Source organism: Triplophysa rosa, linkage group LG3 (genome assembly GCF_024868665.1).
Source record: "Triplophysa rosa linkage group LG3, Trosa_1v2, whole genome shotgun sequence".
Lineage (NCBI taxonomy): Eukaryota > Metazoa > Chordata > Actinopteri > Cypriniformes > Nemacheilidae > Triplophysa > Triplophysa rosa.
In genome coordinates, this window is record NC_079892.1 from 9,416,752 (window position 1) to 9,430,121 (window position 13,370).

At 36.4% G+C, this 13,370-nt stretch overlaps 1 protein-coding gene across 1 annotated transcript; it reads left to right on the plus strand.

Annotated features, from left to right (window-relative positions):
* The first annotated feature begins 511 nt into the window (after positions 1 to 511).
* washc4 (WASH complex subunit 4) lies at positions 512 to 13,293 on the plus strand. The gene is made up of 33 exons (XM_057329508.1): positions 512 to 652; positions 1,248 to 1,387; positions 1,497 to 1,550; positions 1,668 to 1,733; positions 1,832 to 1,877; positions 2,385 to 2,452; positions 3,152 to 3,234; positions 3,325 to 3,367; positions 3,456 to 3,559; positions 3,683 to 3,803; positions 4,443 to 4,566; positions 4,774 to 4,901; positions 4,989 to 5,149; positions 6,123 to 6,249; positions 6,332 to 6,457; positions 6,543 to 6,650; positions 6,767 to 6,913; positions 7,041 to 7,120; positions 7,478 to 7,583; positions 8,297 to 8,413; positions 8,509 to 8,677; positions 9,118 to 9,272; positions 9,345 to 9,419; positions 9,506 to 9,610; positions 9,700 to 9,834; positions 9,926 to 10,034; positions 10,300 to 10,366; positions 11,041 to 11,127; positions 11,228 to 11,375; positions 11,602 to 11,698; positions 11,782 to 11,969; positions 12,127 to 12,223; positions 12,323 to 13,293. Exons 1-33 carry the CDS (start codon positions 592 to 594, stop codon positions 12,391 to 12,393), a joined length of 3,513 nt encoding a protein of 1,170 aa, XP_057185491.1. The 5' UTR covers positions 512 to 591; the 3' UTR covers positions 12,394 to 13,293.
* The last annotated feature ends 77 nt before the right edge of the window (positions 13,294 to 13,370 follow it).

Consider the following 13,370-nt stretch of genomic DNA (forward strand, 5'->3'; position numbering starts at 1 on the left):
CCGTGAAATAGTCTTGGTGTACTGAAGCATAGTACAAAAATGCCATAAACAAAAATATATATATTTTAATGAAACTATTAATAGAGCTATGTGAGCATATAAAGAATATAAAACATAAGAGAGAATATTAAAATCAGAAAAGAAAACATTTGGATAAAAACGTATATACTATAAGAATGTAAGCACTTCCGGTTTCAGTTTTTAGTATTCAGTATTTATCTTTCATATATATTTAAGTCTTAAATATATTCGTTTATGCATGTTCTAGATTTTGTTTCAGATTTTAGTTTAATATTTTTTACATCTAATGCAAAGATTTTAGATAGGCTATTTCAAGTGTTGTGTGTTTGTGTGTGCCCACCATACATTTTAGGGTCACGATATGTCACGTTAGATTATCACGCGTGATTTATTATAAAATTCAGTCAGAAATCAGACAGGAAGCTCGCGTTCCTGCGTTCCGTGCGAATCATGTGATCCTCAGCACAGCCGCTCCCCTCTCTGTGCTGTGTGTGACTGTGCCAATGAAATCTAAACACAGTGAGCTAATGGCAGCTTTCTGGTAGCGCTGTCGGTGTTGTTTATTTCACAATGGCAGTGGATTCTCTATCTCCTGACTGGGAGTTTGATCGCTTTGATGATGGATCGCAAAGTAAGTCCGATCGGGCTGATGCTGGGATTGTTATTCACGTGAAAGCTTTATGAAGCCTGTGGCTAGCTGTGTAGTGTAATGTTAGCTAGATGTCAGATGACCAGGGAAAGTGAGCAAGTTCAAGCCCTCTGATCAGATTTCTCTTTCTTAGACTCAATTAATTAGAATAAAATGTCATGAATAAACAAGACTGTAACTTCATTTAAACGTGTTCGCACAATGCATTGGATGACTGAATTTCGTTTTGTGCAAAAACTAAGATATTCATTTAGTGCATTAGTCAGTTATATGAACTGTTCATCCGTTTTAAGTAATCAGAATCTAATGTAATTGTGTTGGCATAGGTGTTATAATATATTAACATAATATTTTTTTATAAAATATATCTGATATTTCAGACTCCTTTGCAGTACATTTGTAGACCCCTGGTTGAAAACTCTGGGGCTCTATACTATTATTATATTGAGCATATTGTGTTCTTGTGTGAGAAAATGACACAAATATATCATATGTATATACCTAATATTATTCCCTTAAATATGGAAGGAAATCAATCTCACTAGTTTTGTGTTGCATTTGGTTCCTTCCTGTGCAGAAATCCACACAGAAGTGCAGCTTAAAAGCTATGAGAAGTTTCTAGAAGAGTATGCTGCTCAGCTCCAGGGCATCGAGGAAGCGTTAGATGACTCTATCGGAGATGTGTGGGACTTTACTCTGGATCCTATTGCTTTGAAGGTATTGCTTTATGATTTATGGATTCATACCAGCATTTCCCACTTGTTGATTTGCATTCACCCTCCATTGGGCTGTGAAATGTAATATAACGTTTCGCTTTTTTGTACAGCTCATCCCGTATGATCAGTCCTCACTGTTGGAGCTCATCAAAACTGAAAATAAGGTATTGACATACCTGCCAAAATTATGATCAAACACTTTTTTCTATTTTGTCAGCCTTGTGTTTTTATTACATCAAATATATTGCAGTCCTGACCCATTAATACATGGTTTCTATCAGGTGCTCAACAAAGTTATTACAGTTTATGCAGCTCTGTGCTGTGAGGTCAAAAAGCTGAAGTATGAGGTAAAATGGAGAATAAATGGAGATGGATTGAATTATTATAATAAGTTAATGAAGTACATCATGAGGTGTTTATTGTCATTTGTTGTTTCTACTTTCAGGCTGAAACAAAGTTCTATAATGGCTTGGTGTATTACGGTGAAGGAGGTAACAATTGCTGTTTAAAGATTTTTCAATTATACGTACATTTTGTCTGTGGCTGGATCTGGATTTGAAAATCAAATTCTGTTCACCACACATTTTATTTTTGTAATGTGATGTGTTTCTCAGTTAAACAAAATAATAAGAAAATTGTGGGAAATAAAGAAAGAATTGGAATATGAAACTTGGTCTCTACAGACAAACTTAACTTCTGGTAAACCTCTGCAAAGAATCAATAACTGTTGAGTAGATTTAATTTACTACAATTAATATACAGTAAAATATTAATATAAGTTAATATTAATAAAAAATATATAAAATTAATTGTTATATTATAACCAAACACAGTTAATGTCGGGCCAGTGCAGTTTTTCTTAATTTGGAACATGCACCGATGAATTAAAACATGAATGGAGAAGTATTATGCTAACAAGTCAATTTTGGTTTTAAAGACTTATTTAGTTTATTTAACTCTTTCAACTGTATCTTTTAATTTATTTTATTTTTTTGCAGTGTCTGACACGAGTGTGGTGGAAGGAGAGTCTCAAATACAGATGGGCCGCTTCATTTCCTTTTTACAGGTTTGATATTTAACTATTTAATATAGTTTTATTATTGCGTTTAACAAATGACATCAAACATGTTTGTGACCCCGTACCACAAAACGAGTCATAATTGGTTAATTTTGTGAAATTGTGATTTATACATCATCTGAAAACTGAGTAAATAAGCTTTCCATGATGTATGGTATGTTTGGATAGGGCGATATTTATCCGAGATACGATTATTTAAAAATCTGGAATCTGAGGGTGCAAAAAAATCGAAATATTGAGGAAATTGCATTTAAAGTTGTCCATCAGAGGCACTGTAGCAGGCCGTTGCTAAACCGTTCTCTGTTGACTTAGCGCTGTAATGACGTTGTGGAGATGAACCAGAAAGAAGAAATTCTAAGCTTTACATAGACACCAAACGTACGTGGGTAATTCCCAAGGAGCGGGGCGGGCAGCAGCGAGTGAAGTTTGTAGTCGTGTTTCTAGCCATTTTGTTTGTGATTTTGCTGTATCCACATACAAAAATAAAGTTTTGATATATTTATGGAAATATTTACAAAATCTTTATGGAACATGATCTTTATCTTAATATCCTAATAATTTTTAGCATAAAAGAACAATTGTATCCATACAATGTATTGTTGGCTATTGCTAAATATACCTGGGCTACTTATGACTGGTTTTGTGGTCCAGGGTCACAAAAGTTTTTTTTTGTTTTAACACTCACAGGAGCTGTCTTGTTTCGTCTCCCGTTGCTTTGAGGTGGTGGTCAATATGGTTCACCAGCTGGCTGCTTTATATAACAGCAACAAGTGAGACGCTAACAATATTAACTGTATTTTTACAGAGTTTAATGTTGTGTTGATGCAAATGTGCTTTCTATATTAATTTCTCACTTATAGGAGTGCAACAAAAATCATTGAGTCCACAGGTGTACACTTTCAGGTAACCTTGAATTTTCTTTCTTCATATGTTCTCTTGTTGTTCCCTGTTTTATCGTATTAAATTATCGTATTATCGTGTCTTTCATCAGACAGTGTACGAGCATCTAGGTGAACTTCTGGCTGTCCTCATCACGCTTGATGAGATCATGGAGAACCACACCACGCTCAAGGAACACTGGAAGATGTACAAAAGGTAGCCAGAGTTACCATCTTGATTCTTTTGATTGAGTTTGACGTTTTACGACTCATTAAACGCATTTGAAGAGACCAAATGAAGAACATCAGGAAAGTTCAACCCTGTATTTTTTTTCTACAGGTTACTCAAATCTGTCCATCATAACCCAGGAAAGTTTGCCATTCCAGAGGAGAAGCTGAAGCCCTTTGAGAAGCTTATACTGAAGCTGGAGGGACAACTGCTGGACAGCATGATCTTTCAGGTCAACACTGTTTCTAGACCCACGTTTCTGTATTCAGCTAGTGAAAGCATGAGATTTGTGAAAATTTGACCTTATTTATGTGAGGTATAATGTACAGCCAGACTTCAGTTTAGATTATTGATTCTGATTGGACAAAAATTTCAGCTATAATAGTAATGATGTATTAATATGCTAGATCTTATTATGCATAAATCACGAGCACACATTTTTCAAATAAATATAGAATAGTTTTCAAAATATAATAAATTGCTTAATTTACATTTACATGTATATATGTAAGCGAGAGATTGCGAGTTGCAATTCGCAACCTCACCACTAGATTCTGCTAAATTTCATACACTGGACCTTTAAAATATGGTTTCTAAACTTTGTGGACCAATGGAATTTCTGTTTATATTGCTTGTTTTCTAATTTTATTTATAAACACTTACAATACAAATACTCTGTATACAGGGACATGCAGTCTTACTACGTTAATTTGTGAATTGCACAATCCTAAATATGCTTATCTGTATTAGAAAGGCATATTTAATCACAGATATATAAATCTACAGAAGTTAAATGCAATGAAAATGCATTCCTTGTTATTTTTATGTTAAATGTCTATACATAGATTGTCTTTCTGCTTTGTCCATGCAGGCTTGTGTGGAGCAGAGGTTTGATAATGCAGGAGAAGGAGTATCCGTCTCAAAAAACAGTGCCTTTGCTGAGGAGTTTTTCTACAATATTAGAACCATATTTGTCAATGTGGAGTCAAAGCTCGGTTAGTACTCACAACTGTTAAAAAAACTCAATTACATTAGAAATATAACATTACATTTAGTCATTTAGCAGCAAAGGGGCAGACAAATTAGGAACATTTTCCACCCAACTGTGCAAATAAAATTTCATTGTTATGAAAAATAAAGTTGTTTACTCGTGGCTTTAGACATCAAAAATCTGACCCATCATCATGATATGTTTATTGCAGGAGAACCCTCTGAGATCGATCAGAGGGATAAGTACGCTGGCGTCTGTTGTCTCTTCGTGTTGCACTTTCATATCTTCAGGACCGTTGATAAGAAGATCTACAAATCCCTGTTGGATGTGTGTAAAAAGGTGAGTATGCTCACCTAGTATGCTACATGTATAAACGTCCTCCTTTAGTCATTATGAAATCTCACTGGTTTTTTTTGTGCCCACCAGGTCCCCGCAGTGACTTTAACAGCAAACATCGTCTGGTTTCCCGACACGTTTTTAATAAACAAAGTCCCCGCAGCAGCCAAACTGATGGATAAGAAAAGCATCCAAAGCATCCGCAGCAACAGAGACACATTCTTACAGCAAAAAGCACAGATGCTAATTAAGTAAGCTCTTATATCTGTTAAAGGTGCAATGTGTAATTTTTTGAAGGATGTATTGACAGAAATGCAATATAGCAGGGATGTAACGATTCACCGTGAGCCGGTTGAAAATCGATTATAACATGTGACGATTCAAGTCGGTTGAGACGTTCTAAAAATCACAGTACATGTTTTGAACAGCAGGGGCCGCTGTTTTTCTGCAAACTTGGTAAACGTAGATATGCTGATATTTCTTAAAAAAGTACATGTTAGGAAAGCACATACAAAGTCTTAGTTTGTTTATATTAAAGAGACTTTTGTTTTATTCATCTTTTATTTGATTTGGAATTTGTTTTAAAACTGCTATTTAGTTTTGTTATTTGACATAAAATAGATTTTTATTTTACAAAGAATTGTGCAGCATTAGAGAAATAATAAAAAGGCAGTTGTTCATTTAAAATTTTTCTCAACTCATTCTGTAAAAAATCGTGATTAAATCGCATCGTGAGATCAGAATCGTGAATCTCATCGCATCGTGAGCTGGGTGAATCGTTACATCCCTACAATATAGTATACATAACTATGTCTTCAGAGGTGTATAAAGACCTTACGTAATGAAGCGTTATGCTTTTATTACCTTAGAATGAGCTATTTCTATCTACATACACCGCGGGTCCCTTCGCATGCAATTCACCATGTTTCTACAGTAGCCCTAAACGGACAATCTGCTCTACAGAGCGTGTTTCGTATATACGTTATCCATCAGCAAAGAAGCGAAAACGTGACAACATCTTAGTTCTTTGTCAGCCACTGTAGTGTTTCGAAAGGGAGGATTGAGCGGTGGAGTGAACCGTTAGTTGCAATTCGCAACCTCACCGCTAGATGCTGCTAAATTTCATACACTGGACCTTTAAAATATGGAAATGGAAGTCGTATTTATATTGCTTGTTTTCTAATCCTTTTATAAACACTTATAATACAAATACTCTGTATACAGGGACATGCAGTCTTACTACATATTCGTGACCTCTTGGATGATGAAGATGGAGTCCATATTGTCCAAAGAACCCAAACCAGACAAACTCTCTGAAGATTTGAGCAACAGATGTAATACGTTTGTACAGGTAGAGATCAAATTTCTAATTTTTTGGACACTCATTTATTATCAGTGAAACTGTATGTATGTATAAACGTTTTGTTCTGTAGGGAATACTGTACGCATACAGCATCAGCACCATCATCAAGACCACCATGAACATGTACATGTCCATGCAGCGCCCCATGACCAAGACCTCTGTGAAAGCCCTGTGCCGAATGGTGGAGCTGTTAAAAGTGGGTAGATGAGTATCGTCATTATATTTCAATGCAATTTGTATAGGAAATCCAATGTAGTAAGAGATCACATGATAATGCGCAGGCTGTTGAGCACACTTTCCACCGGCGGTCGTTGGTAGTCGCAGACTCTGTATCTCACATCACACAACAGCTACAGTCTCAAGCTCTGGCCTCCATCTCCGCTGCAAAGGTATTGAGGGACCACCTCCACCCATACACCAGATCTAGAGGCCGTACCAGCGTCTCGGTTTATCTGTGATATTATAAGTGATGCTCTCCTTGTGCTCATGTCCTCACTGTCTTTAGAAACGAGTGATCTCGGATAAGAAGTACAGTGAGCAGAGACTGGATGTTCTGTCTGCTCTGGTTCTGGCTGAAAACACTCTGAATGGCCCCAGTACCAAAGAGAGGAGGCTAGTAGTGTCTCTGGCTCTCAGCGTTGGCACTCAGATGGTGAGTGATGATTAGGATACAATCTGTGTGCTATTAAATGTAAACACAAGAAAAATGACATGTCAAGACATTTGTTGCTTTAGGTGTTTGTCGTTGAAAAGTATACATTCTGCTCATTTTTGCACAGAAAACATTTAAGGATGAGGAGCTTCTTCCTCTACAGCTCGTGCTGAAGAAACTGGATTTAATCAGTGAACTTAGAGAACGGTGAGATCTGAGTTTAGCCTTAAAGTGATAGTTCACCCACTAATGAAAAAATATATTTTCACCCTCATGTCATTTAAAACGTCTATAACTTACACAAAAAAAGATATTTTGAAGAACGTTGGTAACCAAACAACACTGGTCCCTGTTGACTTCCACTGTATGAACACAAAACAACTGAGACATTTCTCAAAATTTCACTGAAGAACGAGTCCGATACAGGTTTTGAATGACATGATGGTGAATAAATGATGACAGAATTTCTATTTTTGGGTGAACTGTCCCTTTAAGTCTTTGCCAATAGTAGTTTTCTGTAAACTCTGTGTTGCAAGTGCATTATGGGATATCCTCTCTCTTCAGAGTGAAAGTGCAATGTGACTGCAGTTTCCTCTACTGGCATCGCACAGTGTTCCCTATCTATCTGGATGATGTGTATGAAAATGCTGTGGATGCGGCCAGAATACACGTAAAACAACTTTTAACAACACACAACTTTACATTTTTTTAGAATATAGAAAATCGGTTTGACCCGTACGTGACAATTTATTTTGCAACTGCGTAGATTTATTGTTATAATAGTAAAAGTTGATTGTTGCAATCTACTTATTGTATAATGATCATTTGTGGAAAGCAACATTGTGTATCAGACAACTTCTGTGTCTGTCATATAAATTCATATTAAAGGATCCCTAATAAAATTTAAATTCAAAATAACAACAAAATTGAAAATTCTGTCATCGTTTACTCACCCTCAAGTTGTTCCAAATCTGTATAAATGTCTTTGTTCTGATGAACACAGAGAAAGATATTTGGAAGAATGCTTTTAACCAAACAGTTCTTGGACCCCATTAGTCTTGACCATAGTAGGAAAAATTCATAAATTACTTTGTTCTGTTGAACACAAAAGGAAGATATTTTGAAGAATGTAGGAAAGCAAACAGTTGAATACCATTGTAATTTGTCCTCCTATGGTATTCTATGGTGGCCAAGAACTGTTTGGTTACAAGCATTCTTCCAAATATCTTTCTCTGTGTTCATCAGAACAATTACATTTATACAGTTTTGGAACAACTCGATGGTGAGTAAATGATGACAGAATTTTTATTTTTGTGTGAACTGTCCCTTTAAGCCTTTCGCAATGTAAATATTGAAAAAAATGCATTTGACTGTTTTCTCTAGTACAAGTTCAGTGCGCTCAGAGACTGTGTGCCCACCATGCTGTACGCCAAACACATGGAGTCATGTGATCAGCTGCTGGTGTGTTACGACACTGAGATCATGGAAATCCTCAATCAGGTAAACGGTGCAGAAGAGTTCACCTGTCTCTTTCTCTCAGTACGTATGTTTGATGCTCTCTACTGATTTTATATCTATTGTTGCCCATTCATTAGCACCTGCTGGACAAGCTGTGTAAGGAGATCGAGAAAGACCTGCGTCTGTCTGTGCACACGCACCTCAAACTGGATGACCGAAACCCTTTCAAAGTGGGCATGAAGGACCTGGCTCACTTTTTCTCTCTCAAACCTATTCGCTTCTTTAACCGGTTTATCGACATTAAAGGTACGGGTGCTACATTATTTATTTCGTAAACTTTTTATGACTCTACTCGATTAGAACGTTCTCGCTTGACTTAATAGGGACAGTCCTCATTTATTCACCCTGGTGTCATTCAAAACTTGTATACGACTCTTTCTTCTGTGGAACACAAAAGAAGATATTTTGAGAAATGTCTCTGTGGTTTTGTGTTCATACAATGAAAGTCAATGGGGGCCAATGCTGTTTGGCTACCAACATTCTTCAAAATATCTTCTTTTGTGTTCTGCAGAAGAAAGAAAGTCATACATGTTTGTAATGATGTGAGGGTGAGCAAACTATCCCTTAATATGAATTCAAATTCTATTCTTGTGTTATTAAATTAAACTTGGTTGTAAAAGCGGTTTAATATTTTTTATTAAAGCGACTTTCTCAGATTTGAAGATTTAAGATTTTGTTCTTTGCAGCCTACGTGACTCACTATCTAGACAAGACGTTCTACAACCTGACGACTGTGGCTCTTCATGACTGGGCCACATACAGCGAGATGAGGAATCTCGCCACCCAGCGCTATGGTTTGTTCATGACTGAGGCCCATCTACCCAGCCAAACTCTAGAACAGGTTTGTACTACAATATCTAGTCCAAAAATACTGTTTTGCTGTTACATTGTTGTTTATAATGGTATTTTCTAGGGACTTGATGTTCTTGAGATCATGAGGAACATTCACGTCTTTGTCTCCCGCTACCTCTACAACCTTAACAACCAGGCAAGCCCTTTATTATTTAACCGATTGATCAACAATGTTTTGTGTGTTTTAATGAGTTTGTAAAAATAATTGTAACTGTTTTGTAGATCTTCATAGAGAAGACCAGCAACAACAAGCACTTGAACACCATTAACATCCGTCACATTGCCAACTCTATTCGCACACATGGGACTGGCATCATGAACACAACGGTATGTACAGATTTCATCCAGATTGATTTGATGTGATGATGAAGATGAAGATGTCTTTATTCATCGAGCGATGCATTTTTTTTCTGCAGGTTAACTTTACGTATCAGTTCCTCCGTAAGAAATTCTACATTTTCAGTCAGTTCATGTACGATGAGCACATCAAATCCAGACTCATCAAAGACATCCGCTTCTTTAGGGAAACCAAGGACCAGACAGACCAGAAGGTAGCTTGGACTTCATCTGCGAGTCTTTGATTTAGAAATGGATGGATTTTTATGAGGTAATGAGCATTTAGTTGATTTCTTCTGTTTGTAGTATCCTTTCGATCGAGCAGAGAAGTTTAACCGTGGAATTAGGAAGTTGGGTCTAACTCCTGATGGGCAGAGCTACCTGGACCAGTTTAGACAGCTGATCAGTCAGATCGGTAATGTTTTGAATTTTAATTGACAAAATATAGTTGGTAGTTTAAAAAAAAAGAACCACCTCCAACAATATATTTATTTGTTTTGCCTGTAAGCAACAGTATCTAAACATATTTTACATCCAATAATTTTGATCCTTTAGAAACTTTAAATGATTAAATATACATTTTCCCAATAGTTTGATATGTCCTAATGTATTGTTGTTTTGTGTTTTTTTCTTGAAAATGAAATTGTTTATTAAAATAATTGCTTTTTCCTATTGTCCAGGTAATGCAATGGGCTACGTAAGGATGATTCGTTCCGGAGGTCTGCACTGCTGCAGTAGTGCTATCAGGTTAAGTTTTTTTATTTTTACGAAGTTTAACATGCTGAATACGAAAAAAAAAATGTTTTTACCATCGACGGAACTCACAAAAAAACCTCGTACGTATTACTCGTACGCAGAAATTACAAGGTACTGGCACAAAACAACAGTTGAACATAACCGTTACTAAAAATGAGTAACATTTGATCGTTTTTGTCTTTTGTGACTAATACTGTCCTCACGACATAGTCACCCAGCATCGCTTTATCCCATACCGATATATCGTAATTAATGATATAAACTCAAATTTTACTTGAGCTAAATACACACTAAAACATCGATTCTACATGAAAATAAATATTACCACAATAATTAGCACCACAGAATTGTACAGGAACTATATCGGGCGAAACAATAATTTGTTGTACTGTGTTATTGTTTGGTTTAGCTAATAGTAAAAGTGCTGCTGTTGACTTTATATGAAGTATTGATAATCACTTAATATAAACGTAACTTGTATAAACTTCATGGATACTTCTATTAGATTCATATAAACTTCAAATATTCCTACAATGTTTCTCTGAATTACACACATGTAGCGCTAGCCAATTAATATTTTGAATATTTCGATATTTACTTTGAAACGATTATCATTATGAGGGCTACAGAGATATTTTATGCATTTTATATTGACATTTTTCCAGGTTTGTTCCTGATCTAGAAGATATTGTGAACTTTGAAGAACTTGTGAAAGAGGAGGGTCTCTCAGAAGAGACACAGAAAGCTGCCAGGTACCGCTGAGTGGCCCCGTAATATCATTGTTACCAACATCTTCACAAGCTTCACAACTTTATTATTGTGAGGCTAAAGTTCCTTACGTTTTTTTTTCAGCCAGCTCGACTGTGTGCTTAGCGACTTAACCAGCAATTCTGCCGAAGGAACCGAGTACTTTAAGATGCTGGTGGGGGTTTTCGCTCCAGAGTTTCGCAGCGCCAAGAACATGCACTTGAGGAACTTCTACATGATCGTTCCTCCTCTGGTTAGTCTCCAGATGTTGAATGTGGCGGTCTTCTACCTTGATAACCAACTGTAGCTCCATAGCATTGTGTTACCATCTCAAGGGTCATGGTTTTGACTACCAGGGACACACATACTGATAAAAATGTATATCTTGTAATGCACTGTGAGTCTATTTGGATAAAAGCGGCTGCCAATTGCATAAATGTAATTTCGGTTCTCAGATGCATCTTATGTCTCTCACCCAGACAGTAAATTTTGTGGAACACTCCATCAGCTGCAAAGAAAAACTCAATAAGAAGAATAAGGAAGGAGCCACCTTCACAGACGACGGTTTTGCCATGGGTGCGTGTGAGATGTTTTGACATATCCCTATGGTGTTTCATTGAAATTGTTCTGGACAATGTTAATTTTCCAATTTATTCCAGGGGTTGCCTACATCCTGAAGCTTTTAGACCAGTATCAGGAGTTTGACTCACTGCACTGGTTCCAGGCTGTCAGGGAAAAGTACAAGAAAGAGATGGTGAAGGAGCAGAACGTTCAGTCCACAAGCCAAGATGAGAAGCTCATGCAGACAATGAACCTGACGCAGAAGAGACTGGATGTCTATCTGCAGGTCAGTAGAAAACCACATTTAAAACCAGAGTGCATTGTGGGTATAAAAGAGCGTGAACAAATAGAGAATGAAGCATTTTTTTTTCACAATTCAAAATGTATGACACCTAGTTTCAGACAGTTTAGCAATATAAAATCTTGCACTTTTCTCTTTGTAGGAGTTTGAGCTGCTGTATTTCTCTCTGAGCAGCGCTCGGATCTTCTTCAGGGCTGATAAAACAGCGGCAGAGGAGACTCAGGAGAAGAAGGACAGAGGTTGGTTGGTTGGTTGATCGCTGGTTTGACGGTGGATCACATTCTGGTTCTTCTATAATGCTTTCTCATGAGTGCAACGTGTTTTTTTTTGTTTCTCAGAGGACGTGAGTAAAAGCGGTGCCGGTTCTTCTACCGTCGAGGGTTCTCCTGGTGACCCAAGTGCCAAGTGAGGAGTGTTTGATACCAGAATGTTCGAAACAGGATTCTTTGTTGAAGAGAATGCATTCAGTCATCTCTCTAGAAAACATAGACGTTGTGCAAATTATACTTCTGTGGGAGTGTACTACTCAAACATTGTATAGTATCTTTTTTTAAATGCACTCAATAGACTGGAACTGACTGGTTCATTTTGAGACCTCTATTGTTTTGACATAACCTGTTCAGCAGCTGTCTAGTCCATAGTTGTTTTTGATTGGTAGATGAAGCACTATGATTGTGTGTCGTTGTAGTTTTTTTCTTAACGCAGACACAATATTTTTTATAATACTGCATTCTGGGAAGTACTTTACTAATGTTAACAAATACAACATTTATGTTAAGGCTTTAGCTAACAATAAACAATACAGTTTTTAGCATTTATTAATCTTTGTTAAGGTTTGTTAATGCCAATACAATTATTGATGTTAGTTGATGGCGCATTAACTAATGTTAACAGATACAACTTTTGATTTTAAAATGTATTAGTAAATGCTGAAATTAACTAAGATTAATAAATGCTGTAGATGTATTCTTCATTGTTTGTTCATGTTAACAAATACAGCCTCATTGTAAAATGTTACCAAAGGCCCCAATAGTAAAGTTTATATCATATGTAACTTCTGTAAACTAGAATGTGTTATTCTCATGTCAGAATACTAATATAAGGTTTTAGTCCATTTTAACAAGCATTGCCAGCATTTCTTTCAATTGATGTAAAAACATGTAGTATTAAAATGTAGCAGCTTTGTGCAACCATCACAATGTGTCCAACAAATGGCTAGTAAATCATTTAATACTCATAAATCATCATTATAATACGATGTTGAAAATGGAATAGCACTTGCCTTAAAGTTGCTGCTGTTCTCACAGTATTCAGATTGACGTTTGTTCAGTGCACTACACAGCACAGCAATTTCTTCACTTCATTGACATTCCAGCTGTTTTTTTA